Below are 22,079 nucleotides of genomic sequence, written 5' to 3'. Positions count from 1 at the left end.
ATTTTACTCACTTCTTTCACCATTGTTGTAAAATTTCGTTTTTTTAAACCACTTCACCAGCGAAGTTCTAGTGCGATCTTTCACCATAATGGTACCACCAATACCATTACACTTGAGCCGCTTATAGCCTGCACCTCATCGCTGTTGAGCCGGCTGCCATTACATATGATCCATATCTTGTAGTGACTCTCTTTCCTTTGTATGTTTTGTCCTTGTCCTTTATGTTAAATGTACAGGTGATCTTGAGAAGGGAAACCCCCCCTCTCACAGTTAGATACACTTTAGGGCGTGTAGACACATATCCTACACTGCACACCCACTAGTTTTAATCACACACACCCCTTTTATCAGTCCTGAAGAAAGCCAGCATATTGATAAGGCACTGGCTGAAACATGTTGACACTCTAAAGGACGTAGGAGGTCGTAACTCGCCTCTAACGTCCCTCAGCCTTATTTTTAACCGCTGACGGAGGCCCAATTAATAAAGCTTCTTTACCCTCCTGGGTACTGGGACCCCCGCCAAGCCGTTATAAACTCACTATCTCACCACCCTTCACCGCACACACAGTGACATACCTGCTCCGCTGTAATCAGGCGTCGTAGCACACCCGGGACACGCTAGGTGTCACTGGGTGGGCCCGATGATGAAGCATGCCACCAACTAGGTTGGTGGGTGAGGGCTTTCTAAAGACACCCAACAGGTGCCACCCCCAATCGACAAAACTTAACTGAGTCACCATGATCTTTACAATATAAATATCATACCTACCCCATTCATAGCTAGTCTCTTTTTGATTAATTGACATATAAACCGGGGATCTGGACTAGCTTTCTGGTCCTCTCTCTCCCTCTTGATACACGCACGTATTGGCAGCGCGCAGCTGTGAGAGCATATCCGACCATGGCCGAAAACCATGGCTTAACCTTTACTGAAAGTGACTTGGCAGACATACTATCTGACCCGTCATTCCAAGCAGATTTCAACATCTCTAGCACTATCGCACAGACCACTGATTGGGAGACCCTAACAGAGAAAAAGCGTAACAGGATACGCACTATCCTCCATGGGACAATCCTGGCCCAATGTCTCAGAACTAATTCAGCTCCAAGGGGACTTTTAGTATCCAACGCACCCAGGATCATCCTTGATGATCCCACCTTCAGGAAGGACTGGGCCCAGATCGCTTGGCACTGCACCAGGGACTGGATGATACTCATCCTAAAGACAGCCAAATGCCTGCCAGACACATTAATGCTTGAAATAGAAGAAACAGAGAGGCACTTCAAAGCTACTATTACGTCATACAAGAAAAAACTGGATGACCAGAATAGAGAGATCAACGAGTACAAGGACTACCTGACCCAGTCCAAATTCAAAAAATTCGACAAAGATCTCAAGAAATTTTCTTATGCTAAAGTTTACCCATACTCGGAGGAGAACTATACCCCACCTACCAAGGAGACCAATGTGTCCAACTCCTCAGGTGACAATAGCTCCGTCTCCAGCAATTCCAGCAGCGGATCACAAAAACGGGGAGGAAGAGGACGAAGAGGTCAACGCTGGCCCAACCATTGGCAAGGAGGACAACCAAACCAATTCTATGGCTTTCCACCTAACATTGGCCACATGCAGAACCCCTACTATGGTTTCCCCAACATGCATCCCCCAGGACCGATGCCGCTCTTTGCAGGCAACCAGGGCCCAAATTTTCCTTTTTTAGGACGGGGCCACAGGACACGGGGACGCAGAAGACCAAACCAACACAACAACGCACAGGTTTATTGGGCAGAAGAGGAAAACCCTGTCAGTTCCAACACACGCCAGAAGACAAAAGAAGCAACACCAGGAACGAGCAAATAGCAAACCCCACGGACCAACCGTCACTGGTGTTCAACCTATCCAGTACCCCACTATCCACAAAGGAACAGTCAGTCTTGGAAAGGGGACTGTCATTCGTGCCAACCACCAGACTTGACAAATTCAAGTTACATGCTGAACTAGCACAATTTTTCAGAAAGCTGAAACTTAAGTCTTTCTTTGAGAAACCAACCCCCGACACAGCACAAACTGACAACAAACCCAATACCACGGGCCTTAGAGTCAAATCTACCTTCGTCCCACCACCCTCTACCATCCCTGCAGAGATCACAACCTTTGAACAGGCAGTATACCACGACATTGAGAATCTCAACCCAACCAAACACTTCAATAACCTATCATGGGAGGACAGACAAACTATACTACGCCTTCAAAACAACCCCACGCTAATAATAAAACCAGCAGACAAAGGGGGAGGCATCGTCCTCCTTGACAAAACAGACTATGATACTGAATGTCACAGACTACTCAGTGACAACAGAAATTATCGCAGACTTGACCATGACCCAACAGAGCAGCTGCGTACCACCATCCACACACTTGTCAAGAGGGCTGCAGACTCAGAACACATCTCCAAGCAGGAGGCCGAATACCTTTGCCCTGAACATACTAGAACGCCATACTTCTACACGGTACCCAAAGTACATAAAGGGGTAACCCCACCCCCTGGTAGACCAATAGTATCGGGCATCAATTCTGTGCTAGAACCACTCTCTAGATACTGTGCCTTTTTTCTAAACCCCCTGGTACAACAGACCCCTACCTACATAAAGGACACCAAACATCTGCTGCAGGTAATCAACAACATTACCTTTGACCCCGACACCCAATTGCTGGTAGGGCTTGATGTGGAAAGCCTTTACACCAGCCTCCAACAAGATGCCACCTTACAGGTACTACATGACATCCTGGAAGATTCTCCCTGGCCGTACCACACCCCAAGGAGCTTCGTACTGGCCTGTGCAACCCTCGCCCTCAAAGAAAATTACTTTGAATACGACGGCACCTTTTACCTACAAACAAACGGAACATCGATGGGCAGTGTTTTCGCGCCGAGTGTGGCTGGTTTGTATGTACATCATTTCGAAAGCACCAACATTACTGCAGAATCCAACCCGTTCAGACATCATATCCTGAAATGGCACAGGTATATTGATGATATACTGGTCATATGGCAAGGCGCACAGCAAGAGCTAGATAGCTTTTTAAACTGGCTTAACAGCAAAGACCCATACCTGAATTTCACAAGCACAGCCAGCAACTACCAACTCCCTTTCCTAGATCTGGAAATCACAGCTAAAGATGGAACCCTCGTAACCACCACGTATTACAAACCCACAGCGAGGAATTCGTTGCTTCACTACACCAGTTTCCACCCTCGCCCTCTCAAAGAAAACTTACCATTTGGCCAGTTTCTCCGTATTAGAAGAAACTGCACGAATGTGAACGATTACAAATCACAATCAGCAGACCTAGCTACCAAACTAGGAAACCGCGGTCATCCAAAGGCCATCTTTAAGAAAACACAGAAAAGGGCCAGAAACCAAAACCGGGAAGCACTCCTCGAAAACATCGTTAAAGAAGATGAGGAACAACCTTACCACTACTTACAACACTGCCTCCAATGAGGTTGCAAAAATAATCAAGAAACATTGGAAAATCATCAATTCAGGACAGAGGAACTGGGAACTTCCTATGTTTGCTTACAAGAGGTGCCATAACGTGCGAGACCAACTAGTCAGCACCCGACCAAAACCACCACCAAAACCACCAGAGAACACAGTACGCAATGCATGGGGCCTGCCTAGGGTAACAGGACACTACCCCTGCAACGACTGCAGCGTGTACCATCTTACTTCTCACACCAAAACTCTGAATCTCGAGCCTAACAAGATCTGGTCCCAAAGGAGCCACACCAATTGTAACTCACGGAATGTGATTTACCAACTCAGATGCACGTGTGGCCTTAGATATGTGGGGAGGACCACACGCAAAGTCAGAACCAGGATAACTGAGCATCGTAGCACCATGCGATGCAAGAAGAATATCAGTAAGTTGACTAACCATTTCATCACCCACTGCCACACACTCAATGACTTTACCTGGACAGTCATTGAGCAAATCCCTGAAAGCCCCATCAATAATGACAAGAAACTACTTAGCAAAGAGCAGAGATGGATATACCGTCTCTCTACTGCTACACATGGTCTGAACGATGCCATCCCCTGGAACTCCTTGACCCACCTGTAAATCCAGGGCCCAACTACCTGTCCCCTGTTAATTGAATAATAACCCGCTGAGCCTGATGGCTCTAGATGTTGGGTCGCCTTGCCCATCAGGTTTGCCTGGATAGTGAATAACTTTTTGCCTTGAGCGCTATTACCCCAATTATACTACCCACCAGCACCAGGTGCGCTTTACCCTAAGGGCTCCAGCACAGGAGCCAGCACGTGTACTAACTATTAAAGCCCCAATCACCCGTACACGTGTATAAGAAACTGATGCGCTAAACTGCCAGCGCATACCGATAGGATTCCGATAGGTAACGCTCCTACTACACGCATGCGCAGCAGACCTGATCCACCGCGCATGCGCCGGTTGAACGAACCGCACCGCGCATGTGCAGATATCGCCCACTACACTGCGCACCAACGCGGAAGAACCGACACTCACCTGAGCGCGATCATGACTCGGCATACACGAGTCTTTCCACCATTCCTCCCATACTCCAGGTGCACTCGTTCCACCAATCAGCCTCAGTATATAAACCGGCAGCACAGGCCATACCTTACCGGTTCTGCGAAGGAGGCACAACAGGTCCAAAGCCGGCGCTGGCCAGAAATCCTGTGAGTATGCTGGAACTACCACCTCAACTGTGGGTAAGCGCTATCGCTCTTTTCTCCCTACAGAATTCCTAACCCCAGTGGTCCACCCTTTATCTCCCACATAGGGTCAACCCCTTGCCACTTCAATAACCTTGAAGAGGAACCAAGTTAAAACTAGCGTAAGAAACAGCTCTTACGCCTCATTTTACTCACTTCTTTCACCATTGTTGTAAAATTTCGTTTTTTTAAACCACTTCACCAGCGAAGTTCTAGTGCGATCTTTCACCATAATGGTACCACCAATACCATTACACTTGAGCCGCTTATAGCCTGCACCTCATCGCTGTTGAGCCGGCTGCCATTACATATGATCCATATCTTGTAGTGACTCTCTTTCCTTTGTATGTTTTGTCCTTGTCCTTTATGTTAAATGTACAGGTGATCTTGAGAAGGGAATCCCCCCCTCTCACAGTTAGATACACTTTAGGGCGTGTAGACACATAGCCTACACTGCACACCCACTAGTTTTAATCACACACACCCCTTTTATCAGTCCTGAAGAAAGCCAGCATATTGATAAGGCACTGGCTGAAACATGTTGACACTCTAAAGGACGTAGGAGGTCGTAATTCGCCTCTAACGTCCCTCAGCCTTATTTTTAACCGCTGACGGAGGCCCAATTAATAAAGCTTCTTTACCCTCCTGGGTACTGGGACCCCCGCCAAGCCGTTTTAAACTCACTATCTCACCACCCTTCACCGCACACACAGTGACATACCTGCTCCGCTGTAATCAGGCGTCGTAGCACACCCGGGACACGCTAGGTGTCACTGGGTGGGCCCGATGATGAAGCATGCCACCAACTAGGTTGGTGGGTGAGGGCTTTCTAAAGACACCCAACAGGTGCCACCCCCAATCGACAAAACTTAACTGAGTCACCATGATCTTTACAATATAAATATCATACCTACCCCATTCATAGCTAGTCTCTTTTTGATTAATTGACGAAGTCTCAGGTAGCCCGCTGCCAAGTGCATCAAAATACCGAATAAGGTGGTATTCTTCGCTAGTTTCTGATCTCCACCTCAATACGTTCCCAAAGCAATTCAATGACCTCATGTTAATGCCAGAAGGTGCTTTCTGGTAACTCTTACTAAGGAATAAATTAGAATGTTTAGCAACAAAAAAGCCCATATGTACAAACCAATATTGTATTTTTTTACTAGTCCGAATCGCTATTTCGGGCCATTAAAAAATGCAAAATTGCCTTTCGGTATGTACGAAAGGCATAAACAGCGTCACAAAATGCCATTTCTACCCAGTAGAAATAAGCAGTTTGCGAATAACAATATTGGAAATCGCAAATAGGAATTTCCTATTTGAGATTCAGTAACCGCATGTACATAGCATTTCCAAAATGCGACGTGTCACAAAATGGGCATTTAGGCAACGCTATTACCATTGAATCGGATCTGATGGTAACCAGAGGCAAAAGTCTAAAAGTCACCCTGTGCCTGTAAGTAAGTTTTGGATACATAGTACATTATGTATGTTCACTTTGAGATAATCTTGTGGCCCCTGATCTGATGGCTATTTTTTCCGTTAGGATCACAAAAACTGATGACAATAAGAATTAGCAGCTTTTGGTTTACCTCAGATGTAAGTAGATCCTTAAACGCCTTTGATTAGCCCCACGATGCACGGATGGTGGGGTTATTGTCATGATACTGAGAGACACCGTAACTTGAATGAATAAATGAATGAATATTAGCTTTGTAAAGCGCGAACTTTGCCCAGAGGCGTCTTGATCACAGAACGTGTGTAGTTATCCTTTATCGATAGTTGCAGGTATATATTTATGGGCTCGATGTAGCATTACATGGTGGCTTATGTCCTTGTGAGCATCTCCTGACTATAGGACTCCATACATCATTATTAAATGTTCCTGGTTAGCGACCAGAGACCGTGGGACGATAGCTACACTGAATCACCAGCACAGGTATAGATCACAGGGTTTACGCTTGGACCCCTGCAGTGCGATTATTACCACGGCACACTGAACAGTAGTGAACTCATAAGCACACGAAGAGGGCTGGCACTCCATTATTATACAGAGTGCAGTTAGGGGCACCATATTTCTTAACCAATATGGTTGTCCTCTAGTTAGCTCCACCACAAGTTTGCACATGGGAGATACTGGGCACTGTTCCGTTTGGGTAGTAGCATGCCCTCCCACTTGGCAGCACATCAGGGAAGATGGCATTCCCAACACTGCTGTGCACTGTTTGATTTTGCACCATATTCACCTCTTGATTTGGGTTTTTTGTGATTCTAACACTTGATGGCGGTTTTTGTAGCATCTAAGCCTCCTTACATTACAACTCCTTCTGGACGTCTTCATTCTTTTTCCAGAATGGTTCGTTTCTTAAATGGCAATTTCCTATTAGGAAATCAAGATTTTGTGATTTTTTAATAGCAAATGTGAATCCGTATGAATCGCTATTAGGAAATCGCAAGTTACATATATTCCAATTTTCGAATCCCTAATAGCGTTTTTTACGGATTTACTATTTGGGAATCACAGTTTTGGAATTTCGTATATATGCACCATTATCTTTCATATAGTGGGAACTGCATATTTTGGTTGAAGATTTTAATATACGTCTCCGGAGTTCTATTTCCACCAATACATTTCTTTTAGTTTAGAGGATTTCCTATAGGTTGTAGAGATGACATCCAGGAACCCCTCCCTGCAGAGCTTCCGAAGACAACTGTTAAATTGTTTGACCTTGTCTACACCTGCACAGGAAAATCATCAAAATCAGAGAAGTGGGACTGAACAGAGCACGTGTCAAATCCAACCACAGTCTAAAGATGCTAACTGAATTCATGAATACATAATGTATGTATGTATGGATGCGGTATCCGTGTCGAGCAAACACAGCCAAGGGATTTGTTTGTATAATAAATAAATACCTAGGTTCCGTGGCGCCCAAACTGTGTTAGATGTTGCCGCCGGCGGCTGGCAGTGCCTGTGGTGTCTAGAACGTGTCCCGCCGGACATTATAGTTACCACCACAGCTGGGGCGGCTGCTATTCATCTGAGCCTTGCGCTGAAGATCCAATTCAGTCCTATTGCTAAGTAAATCTCTCTGTTGACTCCCAAAAAGATTTGGCAAGGACAATAAAAATGACGCTGCCTTCGCTGAATGAATTTGTTCCTTGTGCATACATTGAGCAGCGCTCCACATTTAAACTGGCATGTCTATATTCTGAGTTGTTCCAAGTCTGGTTTGAGTAGCGTGCCCAGTATTGGTTTTCTTTGCATTCTGGAACTTGAAGTCCAACATTTACAATGGAACACAATGTACAAGTGACATAATTCAATGAAAAAACATGACTGGTTAATCAAAAGCGTTGACATATGCAGACTGCAACATGATAGTACAAAGTAATATATATAATAAACTAAAAATATACTCACAGTTAGGCCAGCTTCACCTTTTAACCCTGAAAATCCCTATAAAAAAAAAAAACAATGTTTAAAATCTAAGCTCAAGCCATCATTCTTTTCATTATGCCAATAAGTGCATCTATTTTGCTTAGTTACCTAAAATATTTCCCCTACATTTAAATTCAAAATTAGAAGGAAAGGCTACTGAATATGCCTCTTAATCACTATGGAAATGGTTAGGGAGACATTTGGAGCATATCACATTTGTTTTTTTCTAAATTTTGACAGTGAGGTTTGCAGAAGTAAGTCTTCCAGATGTAAATCAGTCACTGTGGTGTTTGCTTGGCTATATTTCTTGAATACTCAAATATTACAATGTATCATTTATCAACTCACAGTAGCCACATGCGTAGTTTCAGTGAACTCCTATTCCACTCTTCCGTCATCTTAGTGTCTCCATGTTGACATCTATGGAATGCTTGTCTTCACAAATGTATTGGGTAACTACCACTGCTGAGTGCTTCAGCAACAGGGATGGTGCTAGTGATACACCTTCCATCATCTGCTTGCAGCAACATGATCAGAAATTTAACTTTGCCGGCATTCATCAGGTCACACACTGTATGTGCAAGGTCAAAACATGGTTAATCAGGGCAAAGTCTAAAATGGCTTTCATCTGTGTGTAGACCAGGTATAGGAAAGTCATCCATTTTGCCCTGCTCAACACCATTGTTTTGACTGATGCTGACGGTTACTGACTCTAAAAGTACCCTGGGCTCTGCTAGCCAGGACCGGGGCCAGTGCGTTGTCTTGTAAAGGTATATGGTAATTGGTATTATTCTAATTGGCCAAGACAACCTACCTGGAAGGCCCTAGTGTGTAGTAGGGCAAGTTAGTTTAGAGACCACAGCAGACTTAATGCACCTAAGTGTGCACTGCTGTGGTGTCTGGTGTAATTTTAAAGCCAGGCCTGCCTTGCAAGCTGATTTTAAAATTAAACTACATCCAAATTCGACTTTGGAATGAAAAGTACTTCCAAATTCCCAAACTATATTTTTATAGTTTTAAAGGCACCCCTAAGGTCTAAAGTAGGTGCCTCAAGGGTATGGTGCATTGTCATAAAAAGCAGGGACATATACAAACATAAAGCAATTTCACTGGCTCCAGTGAAACGCCGGGTTGATTTCAAGGCACTCTGCCTAGTACATAAAGCCCTATTTGGAGGAGAGGCAAAGGATGTGCAATCCTTGTTTCCTCGCTATGTACTGTCACGTCTCCTAAGATCCTCTACCTCTGGATTGGTACGCCTTTCAAAGATTACAAAAATAATGTGGGGAGGGAAGCACTTTTCCTTCTTAGCGGCTAAGCCATGGAACTCCCTTCCTGGACAACTGAGATTTCAGCCCAGCAGGTTTCTTTTTAGAAAAGAAATACAAATCTGGCTCTTTACTCATCCCTGAAACCGCCAGCTACCGTCCCTGAACACCACTTAGCACCAAGACGCCTCGGCAATAGTGTGCTCTAAAAATAACTCAGTCAGTCAGTCAATCAGTCAGCCAGCCAAAGTAGGTTTTATATGCCCTGGTAATTCGGAGTAATGTAACACACCTCAAATCTCTGATTCACATTACTCTGCGCAAGTGATGCATTCCATGGGCGAAGCAGGGGGTGTTCCTATGTAAATCCCATGTTTTTTGACACAGACCCAGAATTACCTACCCTGGCAAACCTGGGAATGCGCCAAAAAGATACGCCTCCCCAGGTGAGGTGTAACAAGAAGAAATATCTTTATTTCTCCCCGTTTTTCACTCTTTCTATGTGTACTGAATTTTGAAGCACACATAGAAACAGGAAAACTGCCTCTATGGATTGTTTTTGTGCAGGAAGGACACACTTTCTGCATAGTAACAATCCATGGTGCAAGGGTACCTACCACACAGGTACCCTTGCGCCATGGTGCCTGCATTGGCACTAGGCTGCAGAAATGGCTCCAGCGCAGGGGGAGGGGAATGCGCCATATTTGATTAATATGGCACATTCCTGCCTTTTCACTGTGATGCAGGCCAGCACAGCAAGGTAACTTGCTGCACTGCCCTGCACCACAATTATCGCAAATATGCCCCTAAGGGTCACTAAGAGGGGAAGCTTTTGACCGGGACAAGGCACTAATCCTATTTGACCCGCAGTTACACATAATTGTCTCCAAAGTTCAGTTCAGTTCAGACAAGCTTTATTCGACGATTGTCATAAAAGCAAACAGTACATACATATAAAGTTTATGAGATATAAGAATACCAAGTTAAGAAATAGTAAAAAAAAAAAAGTTTTTCATTAGAATTTACAAATATGTACACATAAAAACCATAAATTCATCATATGACTAAATTCGTTAGAACACTAAAATTAAATAAATAGATGATCATTAAAATTTGGTTTCGGTAGTGTGAGTACATTTTAAACTTTGAGCATTCTACTTCTGATAGCCCAAGCCCAGCCCAAATATTTTGCCACAGCTATGCAAACTATCATATCTGTACAGGATCGGATGATACGAACTGCCATAGTCCCACTAACGGGACTCATTACCCTGCACATTGGGCGGAGCCACGTTCTCCTTGGCTCACTGTACACTGGGCATTCGAATAGCAGGTGACCAATGGTCTCAGGACGAGCCAAACATACCGGACAATCATCCTTGGCCCCAGAAGACCATCTACTAGTGAATGCCCCAACCGGGAGGCTCCCAACCCTCAACTGAAAATATAATTTACGATCAAGAGGTTTTAAAATAGTGTCCCAAAAGGCTTCCAATTTTGGGACATCCTTAATATCCAAAAACATTCCGGTCAGTGACCCAGGGTCGACAGACCTAAAAGTCCTTGAGGCCACAAATTGCCAGTAAAGAATCTTTAGAATCTTTTTTGGTGGGAACCTTGAATTTGTGGGGTCCTCCCACAGGTTCCCTAGACCCATACTAGTTAGGAGGCCCCGAATGTGGTTTAACCACTTGACCTTGTGAAAGGTGTACTACTAATAATGTTGAGCCGGCCCTTTGCGGAGATGTCTAATTCCGGCATAGTCCAGACTCTCCTCCAGTATAAAACAGGACGAAAGAATGCTATTGGGGATAGCCCTAGATCATAGTGGAGAGGTTTCATGGGGGTACATTGCGGTAATTTTATTAAATTCCTTAAAAAGGAATTTTCAGAGATTGACATCCCTCTCAGACTTTCGCATCCCCAGATTTCGACTCCGTACAAGGCGGAGCTGACTGCTTTGCCATTGTAAACCGCCAGTACCGGAACTATTGGCTTAGTAAATGACTTCTGATGTTCTGTGGTCAAGGCTCCAGTTAACTGTCTGTGTCTTAAGGTGGCCAATTCAATATGATCTTTTCAGGACAAATTACGGTCAATACAAACACCCAAATAGGTAAATGCTTGGACTCTTTCCAGTGGACGCTGATTCATATTCACCGTAACCTTAAAAGATTTAGAAGCATTAAAAGTCATAAACTTTGATTTCTGTGCGTTTACTTCTAGACCAAGTGCGGTACAAAAATCTTCAAAGAGCTTCAAGCCCTTTTGAAGCCCGCTAGGTGTTTTTGATACTAAGAGACAATCGTCGGCAAACATTAAAATCGGAACTTTTGCTCCTGCAATGATCGGGGCGTCAATGCTAGAGTTAATTAAAATCTTTGCCACGTCATTAATGTATAAGGAAAAGAGAGTTGGCGCCAGGACACAGCCCTGGCATACTCCAGTTTCCACTGGGAATTGTGGCGTAACATTCCTGGGGCTCCCCCACCTAATCTGTGCGTAATTATGTTCGTGGAGTTTTTTAACCAACGAAAAACGGGGCACTGGCAGTCCCATGTCACTAAGGACACTCCATAAGGTGGGGCGGGGAACCAGGTCAAATGCCGCTCTTAGATCTATAAAAGCTGCATATAAACTTCCACGTCCAATCAGCACGGTCTTCCAGTACAGCATAACAAAATGCAGCACCTGGTCCACCGTGCTGATTGAAGTTCTGAACCCTGCTTGTAAATGGGATAAGATCTTATTGTTACATTCCCAGTCAAGGATTTTATTTAGAACCAGCCTGCCAAATATTTTTTGGTAAGTATCTATCAGGCTGATTGGACGATAGTTACCTGGCAGTGACTTGTCTCCTTTTTTAAAGACAGGTATAATCTCCGCCCCATTCCAAGATCTCGGTATAGGGGCTCCCCTAGCGATCAGGTTGGCCAGAAGAAGTATATAGCAACCCCAAGAGTTCTGGTCATTTAAGAAAAGATCTGCAAGTATACCATCAATACCTGGCGCTTTACCAGGGACTACCAAATCTAAAGCACAATGAACTTCCTTCAGTATGAAAAGATAATTAGTTTGGGGCTCAAGAGGGACTTCCGCTGATGGTTGGGTATCCTGCCTTTTAGCGTATTGGGGCTGGAAGTATTCTACCCACTTTTCTTGGGGAATCCAGTTCTGTGGCTTATCAGGGTTTCCCTCCACACCCCACTTATAGACATTCCAAAATCTGCAAGTGTCTTTACAGGAACCTGCTTCCTTAAGGTCTGTCCATCTTTTCTCATCCCAAATACGCTTGGCTTTTAGAACGGCATTTCTATACCTCAGCCTGGCTGCTCTGATGTTCTCAGCGGGATCAAATTTAATTGCCCATCCCAAATCTAGACGGGCCTTCCTGCATTCCCCTGTATACCACCGTGGCGGTTCCATTGCACGTAGACCTTTGTGCTTACAGGGTTTAACAAATAGAGTCTTTAATTCATCAAAAAGAATTTCATGGATCCTAGTTCCTTCCTGCAAGCTCAAAATGTTATTTTCCCCTTCCGATAATGACAATAAATCTAACTCGCCTGTCCAAGCTTACTAGATATAAAATCCATATTCTCTTTATGAAGGGAAACTTTAGGCCATCGGACGTGGCGTAAATCATTTGATATCAAAGTATCATGAGTGGGGGTAGGAGCCATTATAATCCCTGGGTGAACAAAAGGTTCCCAATAAGTAAGGTTCATAGACAGGGGATTGTGGTCACTCTCGAGCCTGTCAATGATCGTCATGTCTTGGAGGTGTTTCCACAGGCCCAAGTTGAGCAGAATATAATCTATTCTGCTCTTGCGTGAACCATTTCTTTTTTTTTTTTGGTAAAATTTTTATGTGAACCACTTTTAAAGGTATGTGCCCCAGTCTTATCGCCTAGGGTGCTTCCATTTGCTGCTCTTAAACCTTTATTTAAGCAAATGGAATTCATTTGGACCACTTTGTCTGACCATTTACTAACCGGTTCAAGATCCAGTTTGGGAACCCCCCATTCTCGGTCCTCCTCCTCTGACTCATTCCAGTTTCCCTTCATAAGAGGCTCAAAATTTACATTAAACCCCCCCCCCTCCCCCCCCCCCCACAATAACATTAAAAGGTGAACAATGACTTTCCAGTAAGTCTTCCAAGAGTACAAGGATCTCTGATTTTCCACCCCCCGTACTCCTCACATACATGTTATAAACATACACTGGAGCTAAATTCGGAAACTTAAGTTTTAGGACCTGGAGATCTCTGTGATTAGTAGGAATAGTATTTACTACTACCCTCAAGTCCTGTCGTAACCAGATAGTTAGCCCGCCAGATGGTCTTCCCCTTCCTTCCTTAACTGCATGTATACTTTCATTTGGATAGCCAGGGAAATGCACTTCCTCCAATGCCCATGTCTCCTGAAATAGGCATAGTTCATATCCTCGGATAAATGTTGCCCACTCAGGTGACTCTAGCTTAGATTTTAAGCCGGCTACATTCCACGAAAGGATAGAACCATGACAACTATCACAGGTTTCAGGACAAGACTTCCCTATAAGGTCTTGATAGGTGGTGTGAGGAATAGGGTCATCAGAGGGACTCGGACCTATGACTTGATTTATAGAAGAGTTTACTCGGATACAACTCGGACACCCTCCAGATATAACTTTTTTGGCATTTTTACTGGCTGAATCAGTAGGGGATAAGATAGAATCATCATTAGAACAGGCCAGTGGAGCTTGGATTATAACAAGTTTTGGCAGAGTACAACTAGGAACCTCTCCTAATGGGCCACTATTGTAGGCTTCACTAGCTAGTTCATTTTGAAATGAAAATGGTAGTCAATCGTTCTGGTCTAATCTAGAACTTTCCGCAGCTAAACTAACATCCTGATTCCCTTCCGTAGGCTACCAGGGGTGACGGGGGGTTGCTCTCATCTGAATCCTTGAGTGGTCTGGGGAACAGGATCTAAATTCTAGGTTCAGTAATTCTCCAGCTACCGTGGGATTTCTTAGAATCAATTCTATACAATCGTAGGCATCACCCTGGAAAGTTAGCCTACTTGCGCTCAGGATATCCTCCCGGATAACAGATCTACATCCCCTTACATACCTAATCCAATGGATAGCTTTGTTCGTCAGGGAATCTGGAGATTCACGTCCCCTGCCTATAAGGAGCTTGGGTATGTTGATCAAGTATACTGGGGGGGCTTTGGCGGGATTAAGATTTGATGTAATGGGGCCTAGATTTGATCCTACATAGCCCATTTGCTGTCGGCTAAGTGGGGGGTTATGGCCAGCCTGAGTCGGCCTAGATGATCGATTATCTACAGATTGCCTTGGTGCACCCCTAGTTGAGGGCAAATTATGTCCATGAGATGGACGATTCTCCAAGGGCACTAAATTCCCTGATCTAACAGGCTCAGTTGTCCTAGAATGTTTGGGAGCAACTGAATTTAGGCTTGGTTTTTTAATTGCCGAAGAGGTTACATTTCCTACCTGGGTTAATGCCTTTGCCTGAATATTACTAGGAGCTTTTGGTATTACTACAGCTTTGTTTTTCTCCGTCTTTAGGCTATTTACAGCAATGGTTAAAGTATCAATTTTCACTTGCATTCCCTTAATTAGGGCACATAAGCGTGTTACTAAGCTAAGCAGAGGTTTGTCATGATGATCGTCCACCTTTGGAAATACCTCGGTGGGGATCTCAGTTGTGCTTAGAAGAGATCCAGTCGAGTCCAGCCCACCGTCCGGATAAAGGTTTTCAATGTGAGCTAAAACCGTGAACTTATTAGTACAAGGTAAGTTAAAAGTACTTTCAGTGATCTGTTCTACATCTAGTACACAAGCATCAGGATTATCCTCAGCAGCCTTTGTTGCTGGTAAATTAGCCTCTATAGATTTACCCAAAAGCATTCTGGGAATGACTGTTGGCCCCTTCTCTTTGCTCTTAGCACCCTTTGTTCCCCCAGGGCTGGCTTTATCGCCAGCTTCTCCCACTAGAACAGGGGTGGCTGTTAGCAAGTCAGTACAGTCTGTAATCAGTTCATCAATTCTGTCAATCTGGTCCAAGACACAATTGTCTCCCGCATTAGGCTGGCGTTTTTTTACAGGCTTACATTTCTGTCTCTTAGCACGTTTTCCCCCCTTGGCTGCCCCTCCAACAGAGTCTATGGGGTCCTCCAAAATGTTTCTTTTCACCATAGTTCCAATCCTATCGGGTCACAGACAACTAGTCGGGTAGAATATGTACAGTACATTTTGTTGCTGGATGCAAGAGGGGGGCCCGGCCCGGCCTCGTCCGGCCCCTAATGGCCACAAACGGCCCGCCCTTTGCCCAGGCTTAGCCCGGAGCTGTCCCGTGCGCGTCCCGCGACGCGGGTGCTCTCTGTGGCGTAAGTGCACCTCCGGGGTCGGGACTGGGCGTGCGTGGCTTCCTGCGGCAAGGCAAGGGCCGCTGGGGGATGTTGTCCCCGGTCCGTCCGCCGCGATGTCAGGCAGTAGGAGCAGCTGGTGACAGGCAGGAAGGCTATGCGCTCCTCGGCGCCCGGTGAGTGGTTGAGTGTCCCCCGCTCCCCCGGTGCTCTCTGTGGCTTAAGTGCACCTCTGGGGTCGGGACTGGGCGTGCGTGGCTTCCTGCGGCAAGGCAAGGGCCACTGGGGGATGTAGTCCCCGGTCCGTCCGCCGCGATGTCAGGCAGTAGGAGCAGCAGTGACAGGCAGGAAGGCTATGTGCTCCTCGGCGCCCGGCCGTGGTTGAGTGTCCCCCGCTCCCCGGGTGCTCTCTGTGGCTTAAGTGCACCTCCGGGGTTGGGACTCGGCATGCGTGGCTTCCTGCGGCAAGGCAAGGGCCGCTGGGGGATGTAGTCCCCGGTCCGTCCGCCGCGATGTCAGGCAGTAGGAGCAGCTGGTGAAAGGCAGGAAGGCTATGCGCTCCTCGGCGCCCGGTGAGTGGTTGAGTGTCTCCAAAGTTAAGACTGACTGCTCTTTTGCAAAACTACCAAGGGTTGAGCAAGGATTAATTTATTCAGACTTGACTGGACCTATCAGTGATTGTAGTATTATTACTAACTGAAGGGGAATACCCCTATCTACTAATAATCTACTTTACACAAGGTAATTTCTCTGGTATCACTCACCCATCTAGCCTCATTACACAAATGACTGGACTAGAGACCATACACAGTTAATCATGCGATAGATTGGTTCAACGTTCATCAAAGAAAAAACTGTGAGTTTATATCAGGAGAAAGGGTTGTATGACGTTACAACGCATGCGTTTACCCCGCATGCCGTGGCAACACAATTATTTACCCAGACTTGCTGTGAGGGGTGCGCTGGAGTTTGGAATATCTAGTCTGGTCAACAGTAGGGAAGGTGTTTGAGTTAAATCCAACACCTTATACCCCTACAGCCAGCCATTTCGTTGTAATGGCATGCAGGGTAAAAGCATGCATTGTAATGCTTGCATTATAACGGCTATTTCCCAGGAGAAAGACTGGGTCACTGTTCAGTGGGACACATGTCCAGGGATACTGATGCACGGTTATGAGAGAAGAACAGTCGAGTTTGTATTGTTTAGATCACAGACTGTGAAACCATTCATTAAGGTAAGGTAGACAGTGTAGTACAATTCATTGTGGGACAAACCCTTTTTCTATTTATCAGGGCAGAGGTCGTGCAATCAGTTACCAGTAAGTGCTGCTTTTGGCTGAAGCTTCTCTCCTAGTTGTGAGGTGTTTCTGGCCTTTGTTCCTCTGTGAAGGGCTATCTTCAAGGGGAGCAAAGCTGGCCACAAATATCGTCTGGAAATGGGATATTTCCCGGCCTGTGATTTCTGGATGGTACTTTAAGATGTGCCTTCACTTCTACACACTAGGACAGGTGGATCCTTGATGGAGAGTGACCTGAGAGGAAGTGGAGTAGCGGGGCCTTCTCAGCAATGCCAAAGAGAGAGCATTGTGGTGTTATATAAGTTGTGGGTGGCTCATGCCTACTTCATGCACGTGTAAAGATCACGCTGCAGTTTATTGATTTCTTCAAAGCATCAATGGTCTCTGGTCATTTAGTCACATTTCAGATTTTGAGTTGCTGGGAAAAGTCTCATATCCTCCGAATTCGTGGCCACATCTCCCCTCCCATCCTGTGAAAAGACTGTCTTTCAATCTTTAACATTTTAGCTAGGAATACTCTTTCACATACTCTTACATCCCTTTGTAAATTAGCCCTGAAACATCCAACTCCATATTATTAAAAGTGCAAAGAGGGCACTGCCCTCTGTATTTGTACTTACAGTATATGAATATTTCCTGAATGTTCTCATTTTAGATATTTTGTGGCCAATTGGCTAAAGCAGGCTACAGGTCAACAGCATGCTAAAGAGTACTACAGGAGGGCTACTTTGCTAAATTCCAAAGTGCATTTGTGAATAGATCCCTTGGAATCTACTATCCCAATTTCACAATAAATGCACAATTTAGAATTATTGTAAAATGTTCTCTTTTCATCGTTAACAAACATGCCCCTTGCTATGGGGACTCTCAGTTGATGAAAAGGATAGATGACATTGCATGTAGACACCTCACCTGGGCTAGATATAACTGTGAAGTGATAACTTGAGGTTCACCCGAGTTCAAATATTAGTCATAAAAGGATATACAGGCAAGATTCATGCAAGCACTGCATTCAGATGAAAACATTCAGATATCTATATTCATGTGTGTGGTGATGGAATTGGAAAAATATCTCTCCTGGATCCCATAGATTGGGGTCGAGGTGTGGCATAGGAAAGGAGGTGTAGCCACGAGGGGTGGAGCTTGAAAAGCTGAGTCTGGCAGTCAACTTATGCATTTATTTAAAGGAAATCTGCTCCAAGAAATTGTCAACAGGGACACATTTAACCTCTTCCCTGCTGATGACGGAACCGCTCCGTCATCAGCTGCGGTGGCGCTGTGCTGATGACGGAGCGGTTCCGTCATGGCCCGCCCGTCGCTCATGCACGACGCGAATTCCGCGCCTGCGCTGAGCGTTCTATTGAGCGGACGCAACCGACGCTGGTGACGGAGTGGTTCCGTCACCAGCATGCGCCTGCCGCTTCTCCGCCCCGCCCCCTTAGCACTGCGGCAGAATAGTCGCCGCAGTGAAGGGGTTAACAGTAAATCCGTTGTAGCTTACTTTATTGGTCACAAAGAGGGTTTATTTCAAACTATTTGGCAGATTTGACTCCTGCTGCTGAAATCTTTGTAGGCCCAGCAATTTTGAGGGGATAACAATTTCTACAAGTATGGATGATGTGTGGCTCCTACACCTTATCATCCTCATTACGTTATGTAACATTTCCTGTACGTTTATTTTCACATCTGTATAATTTTTTGTTTCTCTGTGTGATTTGTAACACTCTGACTGCCTACACTGCTATGAGCAGTGCTTTAAAATAATTAAATATAAATAAGCAGGTGTAATTTAAATAATTACTTTTGTATGTACTCATATATACAGTTAAATCCCGCATTCTTACAGTTCATACACATTTCTTACATGGAACTTTGAACAAAGTAAAAAAAAGTACCTCCAAGTCATAGTTTGTCTAAAATATTTATTAAAGGACTGTGTGCCTTCCTTCCCTTCCATTGGCATTGGCATCTAAGTGTTAGGATCCAGATGGTTACCAGCACGGTGATACCGGAGCAAAAGAAAGGTTGGTGGCCCTTTAATTCAGTCCTTTGCTTTGTGCACAGCAGTAAAAGTTTTACTTTTTTTTAATCACTGAGTTTGCTGTTTTACTAGTGATGCTTTTTAAAAAGCAAGTTTGCCCGTTGTGCCATGTATTTTGTTATTATTGTTATATGAAAGTGACAAAAAGAAGCTGTTACCCAACCAAGCTCTCAAATTTTATGCAGCAACAATCTCACAAGGTCTCACAAGGTCACTCAAACGCTTTATAATAGCAACTTTAAAAATGAGCCAGTAAATAAATCACCATCTAACTGGGCACCTGCAGTGCAAGCAAAATAATTAGTCCTTTTTTATATACAAAACGTTTATTAAATGTTTTGTGCAGTCTCAGAGTGAAGGGAACCATTGGGGGAAATGGGTTGGACAACTGCCCCATGCAGTGTGCTGTGGTGGGTGGAAGCAAAATGCAAATGGCAATTCAACAGACCAATGGATGAAGCATGCTGACCAAAAGCATAATTATGTATATTTTGCATGATTTCTTGGGAAAATAGCAGTCTGACGAGGCAGTTAAAACTGTCTCAAAGGTCAGATCTAAAAAGGTGTTATTGTGATCTGCACTCCAAACCAGGTGTCTGAACAAAGGCGGTCCTTGTACAGATGTAGTTCAGTCAACAGGACGTTATAAAACATTTACATATTGTATGGTGACAGTCAGATTTGTTGATACTAATTATCTTTGACATTCCTGTTTACATTGTGATTAGGTTATGGACCTGTTTCTTTGATTTTTATGTAGTTCTATGCGGTTTATATACATAATAAGTCACCGGGTTGACTTTTTGTTATTTTTACTTTTAACATAGTGGCTGTGATAAAGATGCATAAACTAGAAAGTCTTACCCTAGGTCCTTGAGGTCCAAGATCACCAATCTCTCCTTTGTCACCCCTTTTTCCCACTTCACCCTTTTGTCCATGATCTCCCTGTCACAAAGCAAGAGCAATAACGAAACAATCATCAGGTGTAAATAAACAACTGTGTTGTGGTGCACAACAAACGACCACAGGTTACATGTAGCATGAGTGAAGGTACTTAGGAAACAGTGGGCCTGATTCTCAAAGGTAAACGTACATGTTTGTGTAAATTTACAATTGTTTGCTATCCACAAAGGTATTTTATGAGTAGTATCTTTATGACTGAAGAGTCTTCGCACATAAAAAGATAGGAATGTACACAATTGACTTACTGAAAGCCAAATTAACAGGCACTGTGCCAGGAAACTCGTACTACCAATCCATATTCTGCTTCTTCTGAGGCAGAAGGAAAATACTTATCTTTTCAACTTTGTTGTAGCTGCCTGTTTTCTATAGGTGAGAACTAAGATAAATTCAAGCAAATGTTCGTACTTCCCCATGGATCCTTGCCAACCACCAACATTCAAATCAATTTTAAAACTGGCCGCTGTGTCAATAAATTTTTTATGGCATGTGCAGCCTCTTTCCCCCATTGCAAAACCTGCAGCTGTGACTCACATAAAAAAATAAAACCTGTCTGACCATGCACATTTTAGGCTTGTATCAAATTTCACCATCTGGACAAACTAATAGCAAAAACAGTGCTCGACCAACTCCAGCTATTTGTGGAATCCACCAGGTTCTTGGATCCTCTTGATTTTGGCTTCTTCGGCCCTAGAGGGGTACTTAGTAGTATTATTGTCTATAGTCAACCTTTTGTGCAAATCTACTGAGAATGAAACTTAAGCATCTACAATTACACAGAGGACACCAAGAACATGCTCATAATAAAGGTACCTAATTGGGACCCTACCAATAATACGCTGCCAAATAAACATAACTTTTTGCTCTAAATTCTCACATTTGTCCCCCACACATCTAGAGCTGGTTTCAACTTAAAATGCTTAGGTGAATCATTAGATTACTGGGGACTGGCTTCACACAAAACCTTAAAGTATGCCTCTTCAAAGTATGACTTAGTCAAGATAACACATTTGCATTTTCTTTACACAGAATCCTCGTTGTCTCCAGGACTTTTACCTGATCTGTGACAGGGCACACGAAACATCAGTTTTGATTTAGAAGAGTTATACAGACGTAGGATTGAAGTGGGGATGCACTCACCTTAAGTGTAATGTAGACGCTGCACCAGAAATGTTTGAACTTTTTAATTACGTTTTGAGTACAAAAGTACACCCAAGAAGAGGAGTAAAAACATTGTTCTCAACCAGTCCACAGCTGCTCTTAACTAACCTTCACACACAAACACAGCTCCACAATCCACACTCAGACCTACCATACACAGAGAGGAATGTATCCTATATAAATTATTATGCCATCCAGGATGCCTGAACGATATTTGGCTTTTACCTTTTGCCCAGGTATTCCATGTCCAGGTGAACCCTTTGGTCCAGGTAAACCTTTATGTCCTTGTTCTCCCTGTTGGACAAATGAAAAAATAATATTACAGAGAGAAATGGGATAGAATGATTATATAATACTATTTTTAAATAGTGGAAGTTGTTTTTATCACATACAGCGTTCATTCGAAATGTTCTTTTTGAAATTGATTTTTCAAAACTTTTAACAGGGTTCTTAACGTTACTCCATAAAGGGAGTGTGTTTTGCTGAGGTGCCTTCAGTAGACTGTTACTTCAAAATGAGGCATACCAAACCTCTCTATTCCAAGAAAATAAGGGTAAAATATCTGTGTAACACCTGAACCCAACCTAAAACCAAAACATTGCCTACTGTGAGTACAAAGAAGATCTACACAATGTAAGTGCAACTTGTTAGTGCCCACACAGTGCATGACAGAAGCCCTACTAATGACACTTCACAGAGATTCTAACTCAAGGCTGGACTGGTACAACACAGTAATTGTGTAAATCAAGAGTTTTGCCATGAAAAGTTT

The 22,079-nt window shown here is 44.1% G+C and overlaps 1 protein-coding gene across 1 annotated transcript in view; it reads right to left on the bottom strand.

Moving 5' to 3' along the window:
• The window catches only part of COL28A1 (collagen type XXVIII alpha 1 chain), a 689,953-nt gene that overhangs the window by 108,478 nt on the left and 559,396 nt on the right, over positions 1-22,079 (bottom strand). Inside the window, exons 28-30 of the mRNA XM_086941924.1 lie at positions 21,536-21,604; positions 20,054-20,134; positions 8,189-8,224 (exon numbers count right to left, since the gene is read on the bottom strand). Of these exons, the coding sequence (XP_086798050.1) occupies positions 8,189-8,224; positions 20,054-20,134; positions 21,536-21,604 (186 nt within the window). The remainder of the gene's footprint in view (positions 1-8,188; positions 8,225-20,053; positions 20,135-21,535; positions 21,605-22,079) is intronic.

This window comes from Lissotriton vulgaris, chromosome 10 (assembly GCF_964263255.1).
Source record: "Lissotriton vulgaris chromosome 10, aLisVul1.2, whole genome shotgun sequence".
Classification (NCBI taxonomy): Eukaryota; Metazoa; Chordata; class Amphibia; order Caudata; family Salamandridae; genus Lissotriton; species Lissotriton vulgaris.
The sequence above is the reverse complement of the archived record's forward strand: the minus strand, read 5'-3'. Positions and strand labels throughout refer to the sequence as shown.